Source organism: Manis javanica, chromosome 7 (genome assembly GCF_040802235.1).
Source record: "Manis javanica isolate MJ-LG chromosome 7, MJ_LKY, whole genome shotgun sequence".
Lineage (NCBI taxonomy): Eukaryota > Metazoa > Chordata > Mammalia > Pholidota > Manidae > Manis > Manis javanica.
Genome location: NC_133162.1, coordinates 42,582,017 through 42,600,404, shown reverse-complemented (window position 1 = coordinate 42,600,404; position 18,388 = coordinate 42,582,017). Strand labels below are relative to the sequence as shown.

Sequence of the window (18,388 nt, the reverse complement as noted above, 5' to 3'; positions counted from 1 at the left end):
CTGAAAATAACAAGACTATGAATACTTCCTATAAATCTGGACTCCCTAAAGAAAAACAAGTTTATCCCTGACTTTTATAATGCTGATGTCTGTGAGCTAGTCTTTCTGAAATTTGACTCCCTTGTACTCTTTGTAAGGGAACTTTTCTAAAAGTTTTTGTGTCTGAGTCTTTAACTATATATATTTGCTTTTATATACATAAAAATGTATCTAGAGGGAAATACACGAAACTGTAACAAAGGTGACTACTAGGATGATGGTCTAGGAAGAAATGAGGAAAAAGAGACATGGAATAGAAGGGAGATTTTAACTGCATAGCTCTTAATTTTTTATTTTTACCTATGACTATATTATTACCTACACAAAAAATAAATTTAAAATAAAGAGTAAATTTGAATTAAATCAATTATTTTGTTTTCTGGACTTAAGTCAGGAGACATTTTAATCAGAATTAAATAGATAATTATTTCATTTTGACATGTAATTATTTAACAGGAGACAATAAATAAATTACAGTGATTCACAAAATGTTTTCTCATCTGTCAATGCACTGAGTTAAGTTTAAAACACTGCATTATTCTCTCACCTCTGGGTGATTGAGTTCACCCTCTTCCTCCTCATAGGGCCCACCAACGATAAAAGCACCAGGAATGTTATTAGCTCCTGGAGCCAGAATGTTGGCAATTGGCCATTTTTTCGGCCGGGGAACAGGTTCTCTTTCTCCTCCAAGCTTCAGAGTTCCATTCTTGAAGAAAATGGGATAGTCTTTCTACAGAATAAATGCCACATATCAGGGTATTTTGTAAAAGATATCAAAACGAACAAAACATATTTACTGAAGTGTCTTTTCAGTGGGATGTTGGGTATTGTCTAACAGACCTTTCTGTTATTATCTGATTCTATAGAAGAGTCTGCGCCCTTTATTGTCTTTGTGCTATTTTATAGAAAATTCATAATAATGTAAATTATTGTTGTTTATGGATATGCAAATGTATTTTGCCCAGTGGAGATGTAACTTATAGCCCTGTGACTGATAAGCTTAGAGCTATTAGTAAATTCATTTCAACATTCCTGATTGCTTATGTATGGGTCATTTCTTCAGATTCTCCTTTGAACTGGTTTAAACTCTATCATTTTATATTTATGAGAGATACCATATACCTTTTAAAAAACAAACTTAAACCTGATGAAGGGCTAAAAACATATGCGCTTTCATACCTGTAATTTATCTAAAATATACTTGCAATGGAAAATTGGTAAAGATACAAATAGGCAATTTATAGGAGATTTGATAATCCAATTAAATAAATAAATAAATATTGTAAACATGCTAGATATCATTTATAAGTGAAATGCACATTAAAACAACAAGATACCATTTTAAACTATAGATTGGCAAAATCAAAATGAAGGTATCAAGTGTTGACAATACTGTGAATGGAATGGTATTCTTATACACAAAGAGTATAAATTAGTATAAACTTTGGAAAGCAATATTGTAGTCTCTAGTAAAATTTAAAATTGGCAGCCCTATAAGTCAACAATTCTAGTTCTTTGGGTTAAGCTTAAAAAAATTTTGTGAAGAAGGGGCATTTCTGGAATGGCAGAACAAGGAACTCTGCTGCTCCATAAAAACAGGAACGCTGGCAAAAATGGTCAAAATTAAGGTGCCAAGATAATTCAGTGGGGAAGGGTGGTCTTTTCAGCAAATGATGCTGAGAAAATTAGTTATCTACACACACAAAAATGAAGTTGTACCTTTACCCAACACCATATACAAAAATTAACTCAAAATGAGTCAAAAGCCTAAACATAAGAACTAAAACCGTCAAACTATCAGAAGAAAATATTTTGTGACATTGAATTTGGCAACAATTTCTTGGTTATGGAACCAAAGACATAGACAACAACAAAAAAGTGGAAAAATAGGACTTCATCAAAATTAAAAACTTTTGTGCATCAAAAGACACCAACAACAGAGAAAAAAGGCAACCCACTGAATGGGAGAAAATATTTGCAAATCACACATCTGATAATTATAAGAAAATACTTGCAAATCACATATCTAGATTAATAACTCCTAAAACTCATCAATGAAAAATCAACCTGGTAAAAAAATGGGCAGAGGAGAGGTGGAGCCAAGATGGTGGCAGGAGTAGTTCAGTGGAAATCTCCTCCCTAAAACATATATATTTTTGAAAATACAACAAATACAACTATTCCTAAAAGAGACACCAGTGGATACAGTACAACAGCCAGGCTACATCTAAATAGATGTCACCAGAGAAAATAAAATCACAGCAAAGAAAGCAGAACAAAAAAATAAAATCAATGACTCACAAAAGGAGTCGAAGGAAACACAAAAGAACACAGAATAAAACACCTAACGTATAAAGATTGGAGGAGGAGAAATAAGAAGGAAGGGAAAGAAACATCAGACTGTGCTGACAATAGCTTAATAAGCAAGTTAAGTTAGATAGATAGTAAAGAAGATAACCTTGAACCTTTGGTACTAATAAATCTAAAGCCTGCAATGGCAATAAGTACATATCTCTCAATAATCACCCTCAATGTAGATGGACTGAATGCACCAATAAAAAGACACAGAGTAACAGAATGGACAAAAAAGCAAGACCCATATATATGCTGCTTACAAGAGACTCACCTCAAATCCAAAGACATACACAGACTAAAAGTCAAGAGATGGAAAAAGATATTTCATGCAAACAATAGGGAGAAAAAAGCATGTGTAGCAGTACTGGTATCAGACAAAATAGACTTCAAAACAAAGAAAGTAACAAGAGATAAAGAAGGACATTACATAATGATAAAGGGGTCAGCCCAACAAGAGGATATAACCATTATAAATATATATGTGCCCAATACAGGAGCACCAACATATGTGAAAGAAATACTAACAGAAAGATTAAAGGAGAAAATTGAATGCAATGCATTCATTCTAGGAGACTTCAACACACCATTCACTCCAAAGGACAGATCCACCAGACAGAAAATAACCAAGGACACAGAGGCACTGAACAACACACTAGAAGAGATGGATCTAACAGACATCAACAGAACTCTACATCCAAAAGCAGCAGGATACACTTTCTTCTCAAGTGCACATGGAACATTCTCCAGAATAGATCACATACTAGGCCACAAAAAGAGACTCAGTAAATTCAAAAAGATTGAAATTCTACCAACCAACTTCTCAGACCACAAAAGTATAAAACTAGAAATAAATTGTACAAAGAAAACAAAAAGGCTCACAAACACATGGAGGCTTAACAACATGCTTCTAAATAACCAATGGATCAATGACCAAATTAAAACAGAGATCAAGCAATATATGGAGACAAATGACACTGACACCACAAAGCCCCACCTTCTGTGGGACACAGCAAAAGCAGTTCTAAGAGGAAAGTACATAGCAATCCAGGTCTATCTAAAGAAGGAAGAACATTCCCAAATGAATATTTTAAAGTCACAATTATTGAAACTGGAAAAAGAAGAACAAATAAAGCCCAAAGTCAGTAGAAGGAGGGACATAATAAAGATCAGAGAAGAAATAAATAAAATTGAGAACAATAAAATAATAGAAAAAAATCAATGAAACCAAGAGCTGGTTCTTTGAGAAAATAAACAAAATAGATAAATCCTTAGCCAAACTTATTAAGAGAAAAAGGCAATCTACATATATCAACAGAATCAGAAATGAGAAAGGAAAAATCAAGACAGATCCCACAGAAATACAAAAAATAATTAGAGAATACTATGAAAATCTATATGCTAAGAAGCTGGAAAACCTAGAAGAAATGGACAAATTCCTAGAAAAATACAACCTTCCAAGACTGACAAAGGAAGAAACAGAAAATCTAAACAGAAAAATTACCAGCAAAGAAACTGAAGTGGTAATCAAAAAACTACCCATGAACAAAACCCCTGGGCTAGATGGATACACCACTGAATTTTAGCAGACATATAGAGAAGACATAATACCCATTCTCCTTAAAGTTTTCCAAAAAATAGAAGAGGAGGGAATACTTTCAAACTCATTTTATGAAGCCAGCATCACTATAATACCAAAACCAGGCAAAGACACCACAAAAAAGAAAATTACAGACCAATATTTCTGATGAACATAGATGCAAAAATACTCAACAAAATATTTGCAAACTGAATTCAAAAATACATGAAGATGATCATACACCATGATCAAGTGGTATTCATCTCAGGGATGCAAGGCTGGTACAACATTCAAAAATCCATCAGCATCATCCACCACATCAACAAAAAGAAGGATAAAAACCACATGATCATATCCATAGATGCTGAAAAAGCATTCAACAAAATTCAACATATGTTCATGATAAAAACTCTCAACAAAATGGGTATATAGGGCAAGTACTTTAACACAACAAAGGCCATATACGACAAATTTACAGCCAACATCATACTTAACAGCAAGAAGCTGAAAGCTTTTCCTCTAAGATCAGGAACAAGACAGGGATGCCCACTCTCCGCACTGTTATTCAATGTAGTACTGGAGGTCCTAGCCACGGCAATCAGACAAAACAAAGAAATACAAGGAATCCAGATTGATAATGAAGAACTCAAAATGTCATCTGTCACTATTTGCAGATGACATGATATTGTACATAAAAAACCCTAAAGAACAACCAAGATGGCAGCATGAGTAGAGCAGCGGAAATCTCCTCCCAAAACCATACATACTTTCTGAAAATACAACAGATACAACTAATCCTAAAAGAGAGACCAGAAGACACAGGACAACAGCCAGACTACATCCACACCTGCGAGAACCCAGCACCTCGCGAAGGGGGTAAGATACAAGCCATGGCCCGGCGGGAACCGAGTGCCCCTCTCCCCAACTCCCAGCGGGAGGAGAGGAGTCAAAGCAGGGAGGGAGAGGGAGCCCAGGACTGCTAAACACCCAGCCCCAGCCATCCTCACTGGAGCGCAGACACAGTGCGTGCATGGGGTGCTGGAAACTAGGGAAACAGGACAGTAAGATGTGTAAGCGGGTCCCTGCAGCCGGCGCACCCAGGACAAAGAAAAGTGAGTGCTTTTTGAAAGTCTTAAAGGGACAGGGACCCCACAGCAGGACAGAAGTGCCCCCAGGACACTTAGTCCAGAAGCTAGGAATCACGGGGAACTCTGGGCACCTGATCCCCTGCAGCACAGTGTGGAGTCCCCTCACCACGATAAACAGCCTCCCACCTGTAACCCCTCCAATGTGGCTCCGCCATATTGGAGAAGCAGCCTGAGCCAGGCCACACCCACAGCAACTGCAGCGCTAAACTCCATAGCAGCCAGACTAGATCAGAAGCCCCGTCTGCATGCAGCTGCCCAGCACAAGCCGCTAGAGGCCGCTGTTCTCCCAGGAGAGGAAGGCCACAAACTGGCAAGAAGGAACTTTCTCTTACTCAACACATGCGCCAGCTCCCCACAAATGTATCTATCACCATGAAAAGGCAGAAGAAATTGATACAGACCGAGATCACAGAGGCAAACCCTGAGAAGGAGATAGACCTAACCAGTCTTCCTGAAAACGAATTAAAAATAAAGCTCATAACCATGATGATGGAGCTGCAGAGAAATATGCAGGAGCTAAGGGATGATGTCCAGAAGGAGATTACAGAAATGAAACAATCTCTGGAAGGATTTATAAACAGAATGGATAAGATGCAAGAGGCCATTGATGAAATAGAAACCAGAGAACAGGAACGCACAGAAGCTGATGCAGAGAGAGATAAAAGGATCTCCAGGAATGAAACAATATTAAGAGAACTGTGTGACCAATCCAAAAGGAACAATATCCACATTATAGGGGTACCAGAAGAAGAAGAGAGAGAGAAAGGGATAGAAAGTGTATTTGAAGAAATAATTGCTGAAAACTTCCCCAAACTGGGGGAGGAAATAATCAGTCAGACCGTGGAAGTGTACAGAACTCCCAACAGAAAGGACCCAAGGAGGACAACACCAAGACATATAATAATTAAAATGGCAAAGATCAAGGACAAGGACAGTGTTTTAAAGGCAGCTAGAGAGACAGGGAAAAGGTCACCTACAAAGGAAAACCCATTAGGCTATCATCAGACTTTTCAACAGAAAACTTACAGGCCAGAAGAGAATGGCATGATATATTTAATGCAATGAAACAGAAGGGCCTTGAACCAAGAATACTGTATCCAGCACAACTATCATTTAAATATGAAGGAGGGATTAAACAATTCCCAGACAAGCAAAAGTTGAGGGAATTTGCCTCCCACAAACCACCTCTACAGGGTATTTCAGAGGGACTACTCTAGATGGGAGCACTCGTAAGACTAATAGATGTCACCAGAGAAAATAAAATCACAGCAAAGAAAGCAGACCAACCAAATACTAACTAAAGGCAAAAAATAAAATCAACTACCCACAAAAGCAGTTAAAGGAAGCACAAAAGAGCACAGAATCAAACAACCAACATATAAAGAACGGAGGAGGAGGAATAAGAAGGGAGAAAAATAAAGAATGACCAGACAGTGTTTAAAATAGCTCAATAAGCGAGTTAAGTTAGACAGTAAGATACTAAAGAATCTAACCTTGAACCTTTGGCAACCACGAATCTAAAGCCTGCAATGGCAATAAGTACATATCTTTCAATAATCACTCTTAATGTAAATGGACTGAATGCACCAATAAAAAGACACAGAATAATAGAATGGATAAAAAAGAAAGACCCATCTCTATGCTGCTTACAAGAGACTCACCTCAAACCCAAAGACTATAGGAACAAAGAAAGACTGAAGGAACAAAACAGCAGCAGAATCATAGAACCTAAGAATGGACTAACAGTTACCAAAGGGAAAGGGACTGGGGAGAAAGGGAGGGAAGGGAGGGATAAGGGTGGGGAAAAAGAAAGGGGGCATTATGATTAGCACGTATAATGTGGGGGGGGGCCACGGGGAGGGCTGTGCAACACAGAGAAGACAAGTAGTGATTCTATAGCATCTTACTACACTGATGGACAGTACTATAATGGGGGTTGTGGGGGAGATGTGGTGAAGGGGGGACTCTAGTAAACATAATTTTCTTATGTAATTGTAGATTAATGACAACAAAATTAATTAATTAATTTAAAAAAATTTGGTTAACCATTTGGAAAAAAAAATACTAAGAGGAGGAAAAAAAAAACCCTAAAGAATTCACTCCAAAACTACTGGCACAAATATCTGAATTCAGCAAAGTTGCAGGATACAAAATTTATACACAGAAATCTGTTGCATTCCTATACACTAATGATGAACAAGCAGAAAGAGAAATCAGGAAAACAATTTCCTTCACAATTGCATTAAAAAAAAGATACCTAGGAATAAACCTAACCAAGGAAGTGAAAGACCTATACTCTGAAAACCACAAGACACTCCTAGGAGAAATTAAAGAGGATACTGACAAATGAAAACTCATCCCATGCTCTTGGCTAGGAAGAATTAGTATCGTCAAAATGGCCATCCTGCCTAAAGCAATCTACAGATTCGATGCAATGCTGATCAAAATACCAACAACATTCTTCAATGAACTGGAACAAATAGTTTTAAAATTCATATGGTACCACAAAAGACCCCGAATAGCCAAAGCAATTCTTAGAAAGAAGAATAAAGCAGGGAGCATCTCGCTTCCCAACTTCAAGCTGTACTACAAAGCCACAGTAATCAAGACAATTTGGTTCTGGCACAAGAACAGACCCACAGACCAGTGGAATGGAATAGAGACTCCAGACGTTAATCCAAACATATATGGTCAATTAATATATGATAAAGGAGCCATAGACATACAATGGGGAAATGACAGCATCTTCAACAGCTGGCATTGGCAAAACTGGACAGCTACATGTAAGAGAACAAAACTGGATCATTGTCTAACCCCATACACAAAAGTGAATTTGAAATGGATCAAAGACCTGAATGTAAGTCATGAAACCATAAAACTCTTAGAAAAAAACATAGGCAAAAATCTCTTGGACATAAACATGAGCAACTTCTTCATGAACATATCTCCCCAGGCAAGGGAAACAAAAGCAAAAATGAACAAGTGGCATTATATCAAGCTGAAAAGCTTCTGTACAGCAAAGGATATCACCAAGAGAACTAAAAGGCATCATATAGTATGGAGAGTATATTCATAAATAAAAGATCCAATAAAAGGTTGACATCCAAAATATATAAAGAGCTCACGCACCTCAACAAACAAAGAGCAAATGACCCAATTAAAAAATGGGCAGAAGATTTGAACAGACACATCTCCAAAGAAGAAATTCAGATGGCCGAAAGGCACACGAAAAGATGCTACACATCGCTAATCATCAGAGAAATGCAAATTAAAACCACAATGAGATATCACCTCACACCAGTAAGGACTGCCACCATCCGAAAGACAAACAACAACAAATGTTGGCAAGGATGTGGAGAAAGGGGAACCCTCCTATACTGCTGGTAGGAATGTAGATTAGTTCAACCATTGTGGAAAGCAGTATGGAGATTCCTCAAAAAGCTCAAAATAGAAATTCCATTTGACCCAGGAATTCCACTTCTAGAAATACCCTAGAATGCAGCAGCCCAGTTTGAAAATGACAGATGCACCCCTATGTTTATCGCAGCACTATTTACAATAGCCAAGAAATGGAAGGAACCTAAGTGTCCATCAGTAGATGAATGGATAAAGAAGATGTGGTACATATACACAATGGAGTATTATTTGGCCATAAGAAGAAAACAAATCCTACCATTTGCAACAACATGGATGGAGCTAGAGGATATTATGCTCAGTGAAATAAATCAGTCAGAGAAAGACAAATACCAAATGATTTCAGTCATCTGTGGAGTATAAGAACAAAGAAAAAACTGAAGGAACAAAACAACAGCAGAAACACAGAACCCAAGAATGGACTAACAGTTACCAAAGGGAAAGGGACTGGGGAGGATGGGTGGGAAGGGAGGCGTAAGTTGGGGGGGAAAGAAATGGGGCATTATGAATAGCATGTATAATGTTGGGGGGGCACGGGGTGGGCTGTGCAACACAGAGAAGACAAGTAGTGATTCTACAGCATCTTACTACACTGATGGACAGTGACTGTAATGGGGTTTTGGGGGGACTTGGTGATAGGGGAGCCTAGTAAACATAATGTTCCTCATGTAACTGTAGATTAATTATACCAAAAAAAAGAATACACTATATAATATGTATACATACAAAAAAAATGTTAGACAGCAGAATCCAAAATACCAAAAACTAGTTGTGTTTCAGAATTAAGAATTTTTGTACAATAAAAAAACTATTGTTAATGTTGAAAAAAATGGGCAGAGAACTTGAATAGACATTTCCCCAAAGAAAATATACAAATGACCAATAAGCACATGAAAAGATGCTCAACATCATTAGTCATCACGGAAACATAAATAAAAAACTCAAGGACCTGCCACTTCACACCTCTTAGGATGGCTAGTATCAAAAAACAAAAAAATAATAAATGTTGAAGATGTGGAGAAATCTGGAATTCTTGCATACTACTAGTGGTAATTGTAAAATGGTGAAAAGGAATTGAAAGGTGCTATACTGAAAATGTAAAATGGCAATAAAACAAATGGGAGTATTAACTAATTACATTCTTTTAGCAAGCAATTTGTAAATCCCTATCATAAGCCTCAAAAGACTGACAAATAGTCATTCTATAGAAATTTGGAGTAAGAAAACAACCTGAAATTAAGAATAAGTTTTGTATAATAAAGTACATTGTTACACTTATCATAGTAACCATTAGTAATGTACATAATTGCCACATCACTTTGTACACCTAAAACTAATATAATACTGTATATCAACTATACCTTAATTTTTAAAATTTGAAAAAAACACATTGCACAAATATATTCATAAAAGTGATCTGTGTAGAAATACACCCCAAAATTGCCAATTTTTAAATGTTTTACCTATTTTCAATTATAAATATGTATTTATTACATAAGCTATATGTAATCATAGTATACTATATATAATATGTGAAGTATAAATATAAACATCTCTATACAAAACAAAAGTAAACTTTTTTTAGGCCTAAAATAAATCTCAGCCAATAACAGTTTGTTTTAAACGAAATTTTAGCAGGTGAGGAAGAAGTGGACAATGAGTGTTTAAATCTATATAAATATCTGATTGGAAGACTTTACCTCTCCAATTGATGGAACTTGCAGACCAACCATGTAGTTCTGCAGGAGCCCTACTGGAATGAAAGACTCAGGCACAGAGTAGGCAGCTTCCAGTGTGACCTTCAATAGATTGCCTCCTAGTATCTGTGCTGTGGTCAGTAAGGGCTCTGCCACAAATATTTTCACTTCAAGACTGCACTGCTGGAAAAGAATAAAATTATACAGCATTTTGAAAATGCCAGAGGCCTCTATCTTTTCATGGTCTCATTTGAATCGAATATCACTGTTCAAGGTAAGAAGGTCAAGTTTCATTATTTCCATACAGAGGACTCAAATAACTTTCTTCAGGTCCCATGAGTTAGAGATAGAGCCAAGAAGAGAAATTTATCCCTAAACTAGAGCCCTTGCCTTCTACCATACTGAGTCAAATATGTATTCAAATACATACAGAAGAGGAATTGGAAGGTTCTATAATGAAACGTTAGTAATAGTTGTACATGAGTAAGTTTGGGGTGCTTTTTTTGCTCGTCTATATTTTATTATTATTTTAGTAATTTAAATGTAGTGTTGTTTGAAACTTTTAGGTTTTTTATCAAATATCTGAAAATCATATTTTTAAATATATTTCTATTTTAAAGATGAGAAGGTATGTATATTTTGGCAGCATGAGCAAGCTCTAGGAATTAATTTTTTAAAAGGGCTGCCAAAGATTTGATGTTAGTGATGTATCCAAGTAGGGCAATCAAGAGAACTAATGTTTTTGTAATTAGAGAGGAGAAAAGAATTTGCTCATTTTAATTTTATTTTTAATAATTAACATTAATAAGACTAATTAATATCATTGTTAAAGAATTAAGTATCCTACTAATGGGAGTTTTTCCAAGGTGTGTCTCCAATAGATATTCTGGTTTGGCAACTGCAGTGCTTTTTAACAAGAAAATATATTTTTCGAATATATATGTATATACCAATATATAGAAATAGACATATATGTTTGTATCTCTGACATCTTCACACAGGATAGAAGTAGGTTTATAATGTGTTTTGATTGCTAATTATATGCCAGCCACTCTACTACAGCACTAGGAATATAAAGATGAAGAAGACATGGCCACTTTCATCCTAAAATTGTTATAATTCCATGACATAATGATTAATGCTCTAATAGAGAACTGTACAAAATGCCTTAGTCAAGGAATACCAAGGAGGAAGTGAATAGTTAATTACTAGAGTAAGAGATGGTAACATCTGAATCAACTTTTACAAAATGAATAGGAGTTTGCAATCTAGATAAGCAGAGAAAGGAAAGTGAAAATAATTCTGGACAAAAAGAAGATTATATATAAAGGATTGAAACAGTATAGTATATCCAGTTTAGGTGTAAGTAGTTCAGGAGAGTTGAACATAAAGCACAAAGAAGGGAGCGCTCAGAGATGAGACTGAACAAGTGGTAGGCTCCTGTTTTAAAGGTTGTTGCATGCCTGCAAAGGAATCTGGAACTTAACATGTAAGCAGTTGGTGAACCCATGACTACACAGTACTAGGCAGAGGAGGAGATATGATAATACTCATTTTTTTAAAAAACATACTCACTTTGATGGATTAATGATGGTACATTGAGCGTTGACCCCCCTATACTGAATTTTATTGTTGTTAACAACCATTTGATCAATAAATATGAGAGATGCCCTCTCAAAAAAAAAACATACTCACTTTTAAGTCGCACACAGTGAAAAAGCTAAACTGGAGGAAGTCTACTTGCAATGTTCCAGGTGAGAGATTATAATGCAATAAAGAGTAAGAATTAAGCTAAGAAGAGAGAGTTCAAAGGCACTTAGGATATAGAAAAGACTGGATTTGGTGAATGGCAGATTGATTGTAGTTAGGATTGGGGGAACAGTCATGGATGTAACACAGGTTCTATGCATGTCTTATGTTTTAACAGGTGAGTGATGCTGCTTCAAAATAATTAATACAAAAGAAAGAGTAAGTTTGAGGGAAGATGCTGAGTTCACTTTTGAAATGTTGAGTTTTAGGTACCAATAGTATATCATTATAGAGAAATCCAGTAGTTAGTTGTAAAGTCTGATATTCTGGAATTCAGAGGGGTCTGGGCTAGAGCTGTTGAATTAGATAGAAGTCTTCAACATCCCGGAGACTGCTAAAATCATGGATGACCTGCCCTCCCCAGAAGTATGAACACAGACTAAGAAGAGAAGGTGGCCAAGGACAGAACCTTCATACTTAAGGGACAAGCAGAGGAAAGAGATCTGGTACGTGAACCTGAGAAGGTATAGCCAGTGAGCAGGAAATCAGAACGCCAAAGGCAGGAAAGGTTTTTTTTTTTTTTTGGCAGGAAAGGTTTTAAGAGATGAATTGAAGAATGTGACACTTTTGAGTAATATGTCTCTGAAAGGATAAGTAAAATGTCCCTAATTTTTCTAATTTGTATTAGTCAAGACAGGAAATACTGGAAGATGAATTGGAATCTCCTTTCCAGGTGCGGGTTTATATCATTTCAGTCTCTTGAATCGAGAATAACCAGTGTAGATTCTTAAATATAAAATTAGTGAGAATGCTCAGGTAAATGGAAATTAACTGCTATATTTTTCCCCTTGAGTATGTAAAACAAGTAAACACGGGAATATTATGAGCAAAGACTATGAAGACTGACAACATATTTGATTAACTTTCTTCTATAGTTATCTAAGGAAAATCAACAGAACATAGGCTAGGAGAGACCAGCCTAACAAAGGAGAGTGGCAAAATAAAACTCAAATATATACCTCTTTCCAGTATAAATCACATGTAATGACAGAAACATATTAAATACAATTTAAATATTGGATATGCTTTTATATCCAATAGAAGGATAATGCTATAATAGCCCTGGAAAACAAGAAATGCCACCACTGGACTACACATTTTCAGGAATCCTTGAAAGATAGAAAAATTAAATCAGATATACAAAAACAAAACAAAACTAGAAGAAACCAACCATACCCTGAAGTAAGAGAAAAAGACCACAGTAGTTGCAAGAGTGGATTGTGGCAGCTCTAAGGTCAGGATCAGCAAGACTTAGAAAGAGGCCTATGGCAATGGTTAATTAGGGAACTGCATTTGGAATAGTTGGGGCAATTGGGCCCTCCTCTCCCCTTTACTTGTGCAAAACAGAAGGCAGCTGTGGTACCTGCACTGCAGGGAGTGACTACTTGCACCAAGTGGCAAAAGAAATGCCCCAAGAAGCTACTGATCTCCAAGAGGAATGGGAAATAGCCAGGAAGACAAACCAGTGGCACAGGTTACCAATTCATGCCTTCCCTCCTCCAGTAACCGAGGCGTTACCATGCCAGAAGGTATATTCGTTGTATTCATATACTATTTAGGACATAACTCAAGAGGCATTTTCATGGTTAAACCTTCCCTACATCTACCCCTGAGCAAAGTAACTGATAGCCAGTTTATGCCCACCTGCTCCCCCTCCCTCCCACTATTTATCACACAGGTTATAATCCACAATGTGTAGATTACAGACTCCTAAAGTAGGACTCTGCCTCTTTTATTTTATATTCCCAGAACCTAACACTACATGTGCCTGTGAAAAGAAGGTGTCTGATGAATTGGACTCAACTGAATTGAACCTTAATAGAAGACAGACTTGTTAGACTGAATGGCAGGCTTAATTGTTGAGAATTAAAACTATGATTACCTTAGCACCTGATCGAAGAGGTTCTAAGGGTACACCTGGCACAGGATGCAATGTGACCATCGTTTCAAACGAACTCTCTCCTATGGAAAGAAGGCCAAGACACACTAAAGAAGGAAGGATTAAGCAGAGACAAATGTGTTCATCTTTTCATTAATCCCGTAAATTCATTGAGGCTGATTTTTTGCACTTCTCTGGAGCTTAATTTTATAATCTTTGCTATTTCTGCATTTGAGCAAATCACGCATCTGACCTTCCAGTAAAGGAAGAAGGTCCACCACAGCTTGACCAACAATTACGGTCTTCTCATCTTTCTGTTTCTTTTCCTTTGGTAAAACTTCAGTCATAGTTACTAGAAAAATAAAAACAAAGAAAATGAGAATATGTCTAGATCATCTATCAGATAACCAAGTTTCAGCAAACAAAGTATTGTCAAAGTAATTTAAATTAAGAGAAATGAACTTGAAAATTGGTGACTTTCAGTGGAAACACTGGAACACCTCAGCAACTTATTAAACTTTTTGCATGCAAGTTATAATGAAAAACAGATTTTATATCATAATCATGTACATACAAATGTATAAAAGGAACTGATACATATGATTATAATAAATAAAGTTTCATATAATATTCACCCTTACTAGCTCAAAACCCTTAGGTATTTTCTATTCCATTTCATGTATAAGAAATTACTGGTCATGATTCTCCTCAATCAATTTTAGGAATAACTAAAAAGTCACAACCTTCCGCTTGAAAAACATTGATCCCTTATCAGATACGTGGCTTGCAAATATTTTCTGCCATTATATGGGTTGCATTTTCACTCTGTGGATAATATATATATATATATTTTAAGTAATAATGTGAAGTATTTTAATAGTTTTTATTGAAAAAAATGGAATTCCTCCAAGAAGAAAATATCTTTAATAATTTTAAGGCATCTATTTAGAAATGCCCTCTATAACTTTAAAACATTTTTTTTTGAGAGGGCATCTCTCATATTTATTGATCAAATGGTTGTTAACAACAATAAAATTCTGTATAGGGGATTCAATGCACAGTGATTAATCAACCCAAGCCTATATCTCAACAGTTGCAAATCTTCTGAAGGATAACAAACAAGTTCTCACATGGTGAACAAGGTCTTACATAGTGAATAAGTTCTTACATGGTGAACAGTGCAAGGGCAGTCACATCACAGAAACTTTTGGTTTTGATCACGCATCATGAACTATAAACAATCAAGTCAGATATGATTATTCATTTGATTTTTATACATGATTTATATGTGAATCCCACATTTCTCCCTTATTACTATTATTACTTTTTTTAATAAAATGCTGAAGTGGTAGGTAGATGCAAGATAAAGGTAGAAAACATAATTTAGTGCTGTAAGAGGGCAAATGTAGACGATCAGGTCTATGCCTATAGACTAAGTATTAATCCAAGCTAGACAAGGGCAACAAGACATCCACGGATGCAGAAGATTTCTCTCAAAACAGGGGGGGTGAGGTTCTAAGCCTCCCCTCTGTTGGTCCCCAATTTCTCTCCTGATGGCCCCCCTGAGACTGTGCCTGTCTTAGGTTGTTCCTCCCTTGAGGAATCTTACCCGTCTGGCTAACCAGTCATCTTCCGGGGTCATACAGGGAAATGTAACGTTGGTAAGTGAGAGAGAAGCAATATTGTTTGAAAAGGTTAGCTTTTTACTTCTTTGCAGGTTTATGCCCTGTGGCTTCTATGCCCAGCATTTGTCTTGAGGTATCTTTACCACTTGGAAGAATTACGATACTCGGTAATTTTCGATATGAGGCACTAATTCTACTAAAGGGTTGCACTTAGGAAGGAAGAAGAAAAGCTATAGAAGTAGCAGACGGAAGAAAACATGGGAAGATTGATTATTTCTTTGACATATCTTCTTGCAGAGTAACATAAGCATGTATAGGTTTTAAACTACTAATTAAATTGTGCACATACATTAGCATAATAGGAATACAGCTACATAACAAAAGCAGACCTACAATTACCAGCCATATCCAGTGAAACCAAGAAAACCAGTTAGGTACCCCTAGGCATTTGTGAAAATTTATCAATGATATGATGGATATTGTCTAACTGAATTTGAATAGTTTGAGAAAAATCAGACAAATTAAAACAACACATTCCTGGGAACTGTTCACATCCCATGTGTTCTTTTAACAGTAGATCGTCTATAGTCGCACGATTTTGGAGCACTGCAACTTGCACTTCTCTTAATTCTTGGTTGACTTCCGACAGTATAGATCCAGTCAAATTTGTTGTTTTACTGTATGCACAGGTCAGCTTAGATACCTCCTTCTTCATTCCAATGGTCAGTCCAGGAACCGGTGGGATGACTGTAGCTACAACTGCAGCAGCACCAGGATCTTTGTTGAAGTTTTTTGATGTTCATCTTCTGGAATGACTCTTCCAGAGGCTGTTGATGTTGGAAATTCTTCTTCATATCGTATCTTAATTCGTTTTCTGTGTAGCCAAATTAGGCTTTGATGTGGATAATATATTTTGATGCACAAAATTTTTTATGTTCATGAAATCCAATTTCTCTATTTTTTTCTTTTGTTTCCTATGCCTTTGATATCTTAACCAAGAAAACATTGCCAAATTTAATGTCATGAAGTTTTGTTCTATATTTTCTCTTAAGAGTTTTATTCTTTTAGGTCTTATATTTAGGTCCTTGATCCTTGCCATTTTCCTGATCTTAGAGAAAATGCTTTCAGTCTTTCACCATTGAATATGATGCTCACTGTGGGGTTTTTACCATATTAAGGTAGTTTCCTTCTGTTCTTAGTTTGTTGAGATTTTTTTCCCACAAAAGTGTGTTAAATTTTACCAAATGCTTTTTTTTATATCAAGTGAGATGATCATGTGGGTTTTTTCCTTCATTCTGTTGATTTGCTGTATTACATCGATAAAGTTGTATGTTGAGCCATTTTTGCATTCCAGGAATAAATCCTACTTGGTCATGGTGTATAATCCTTTTAACATGCTGCTTCAATTTGGTTTCCTGTATTTTGTTCAGGATTTTTGCAGCAATGTCATAAGAGATACTGGTGTGTAGTTTTCTTGTAGTGTCCTTCTCTGGCTTTGGTATCACGGTAATGATGACTTCATAGAATGAGTTAGGACATATTCCCTCCTCTTCAATTTTTTGGAAAAGTTTGAGCAGTATTGTTATTAGTTCTTCAAGTGTTTGGTGGAGATTTCTACCAAACTGGTGAGTCCAGTAAAGCAATCAGGTCTAGGACTTTTCTTAGTTGGGCAGTGTTTTTATTACTGATTCAATCTCCTTATTAGTTGTAGGTCTATTGAGATTTTCTTCCTTTATGATTTAGTCTGGTAGTTTTGCATTTCTAGGAATTCGTCCATTTCATTTAGGTTATCCAATTTTTTGCTGAACAACATAGTATTCTCTTGTAACACTTTTAATTTCTTTATAGTTGGTAGTACTATCCCACGTTAGTTTCTGACTTAGATCATTTGAGTCTTCTCTTTCTTACTCCACTTAGCCAAAGATTTGTCAATTTTGTTGATCTTTTCAAATACCTGACTTTGTTTCATTTTCTCTATTGCTTTTCTATTCTGTATTCTTTTAAATCTCTGCTCTAGTCTTTATTATTTCCTTCCTTCTGTGAGCTCTGGGTTCAGTTTGTTCTTTTTCTAGCTCCTTAAGTTGTAAAGTCACATTGCTGACTTGAGATCTTTCTTGTTGTTTAATGTTAGCATTTAAAGCTATAAGTTCCCCCATTAGCACCACTTTTGCTGCATCTCCTAAGTTTTGGTATGATGTTTTCATTTTCTAACTTCCCTTGTGATTTCTTTTTTCATCCATTGGTTGTTTAAAAGTGTGTTGTTTAATTTCCACAATTTTGTGAATTTTCTAGTTTTTCTTTTAGTATTAATTTCTAACTTCACCCTGCTGTATTTGTAGAAGATACTTTGTAATACATCTGTCTTTTTAAATCTACTGAGATGTAATTTGTGGCCTAAAATACAGTCTATACTAGAAAATTTCCTAAGTACACTTGAGAAGAATGTGTATTTTGTTGTTGTTGAATAACTTCTGTATATGTCATTTAGATCTAATAGGTTTATTATATTGCTTAAGTCCTCTATTTCTTTATGTATTCTCTGTTTGGTTGTTCTATCCAATACTGTGAGTTGAGTATTGAAGTCTTCAACTATTACTGCAGAACTATCTCTTTCTCCCTTCCATTCTGTTAGTTTTAATTATTTTATTGGTGTGTCATTAGGTACATAACTTTTAACTGTTATATTTTCTTGCTGTATTGAACCTTTTTCTTTTTCATAAATGTCCTTTTTTTCTAAAGACCATTTTGCCTCATATTAGTAGAGCCACCACTGCTGTCTTTTGGTTACTGTTTGCATGAAGTAATCTTTTTCCATCTTCTCACTTCCAACTTGTTTGTGTCTTTGG

The 18,388-nt window shown here is 35.9% G+C and overlaps 1 protein-coding gene across 8 annotated transcripts in view; it reads right to left on the bottom strand.

Annotated features, from left to right (window-relative positions):
* Positions 1–18,388, bottom strand: part of CFAP70 (cilia and flagella associated protein 70) — a 170,969-nt gene that overhangs the window by 126,176 nt on the left and 26,405 nt on the right. For 6 of the 8 annotated variants that reach the window (XM_073240876.1, XM_073240875.1, XM_073240871.1 and 3 more), the window contains 4 exons: positions 14,171–14,269; positions 13,921–14,000; positions 10,233–10,412; positions 587–769 (listed from right to left, as the gene is read on the bottom strand). In XM_073240876.1, the coding sequence (XP_073096977.1) occupies positions 587–769; positions 10,233–10,412; positions 13,921–14,000; positions 14,171–14,269 (542 nt within the window). The remainder of the gene's footprint in view (positions 1–586; positions 770–10,232; positions 10,413–13,920; positions 14,001–14,170; positions 14,270–18,388) is intronic. The other 2 variants (XM_073240870.1, XM_073240874.1) reach the window with 2 other exon arrangements.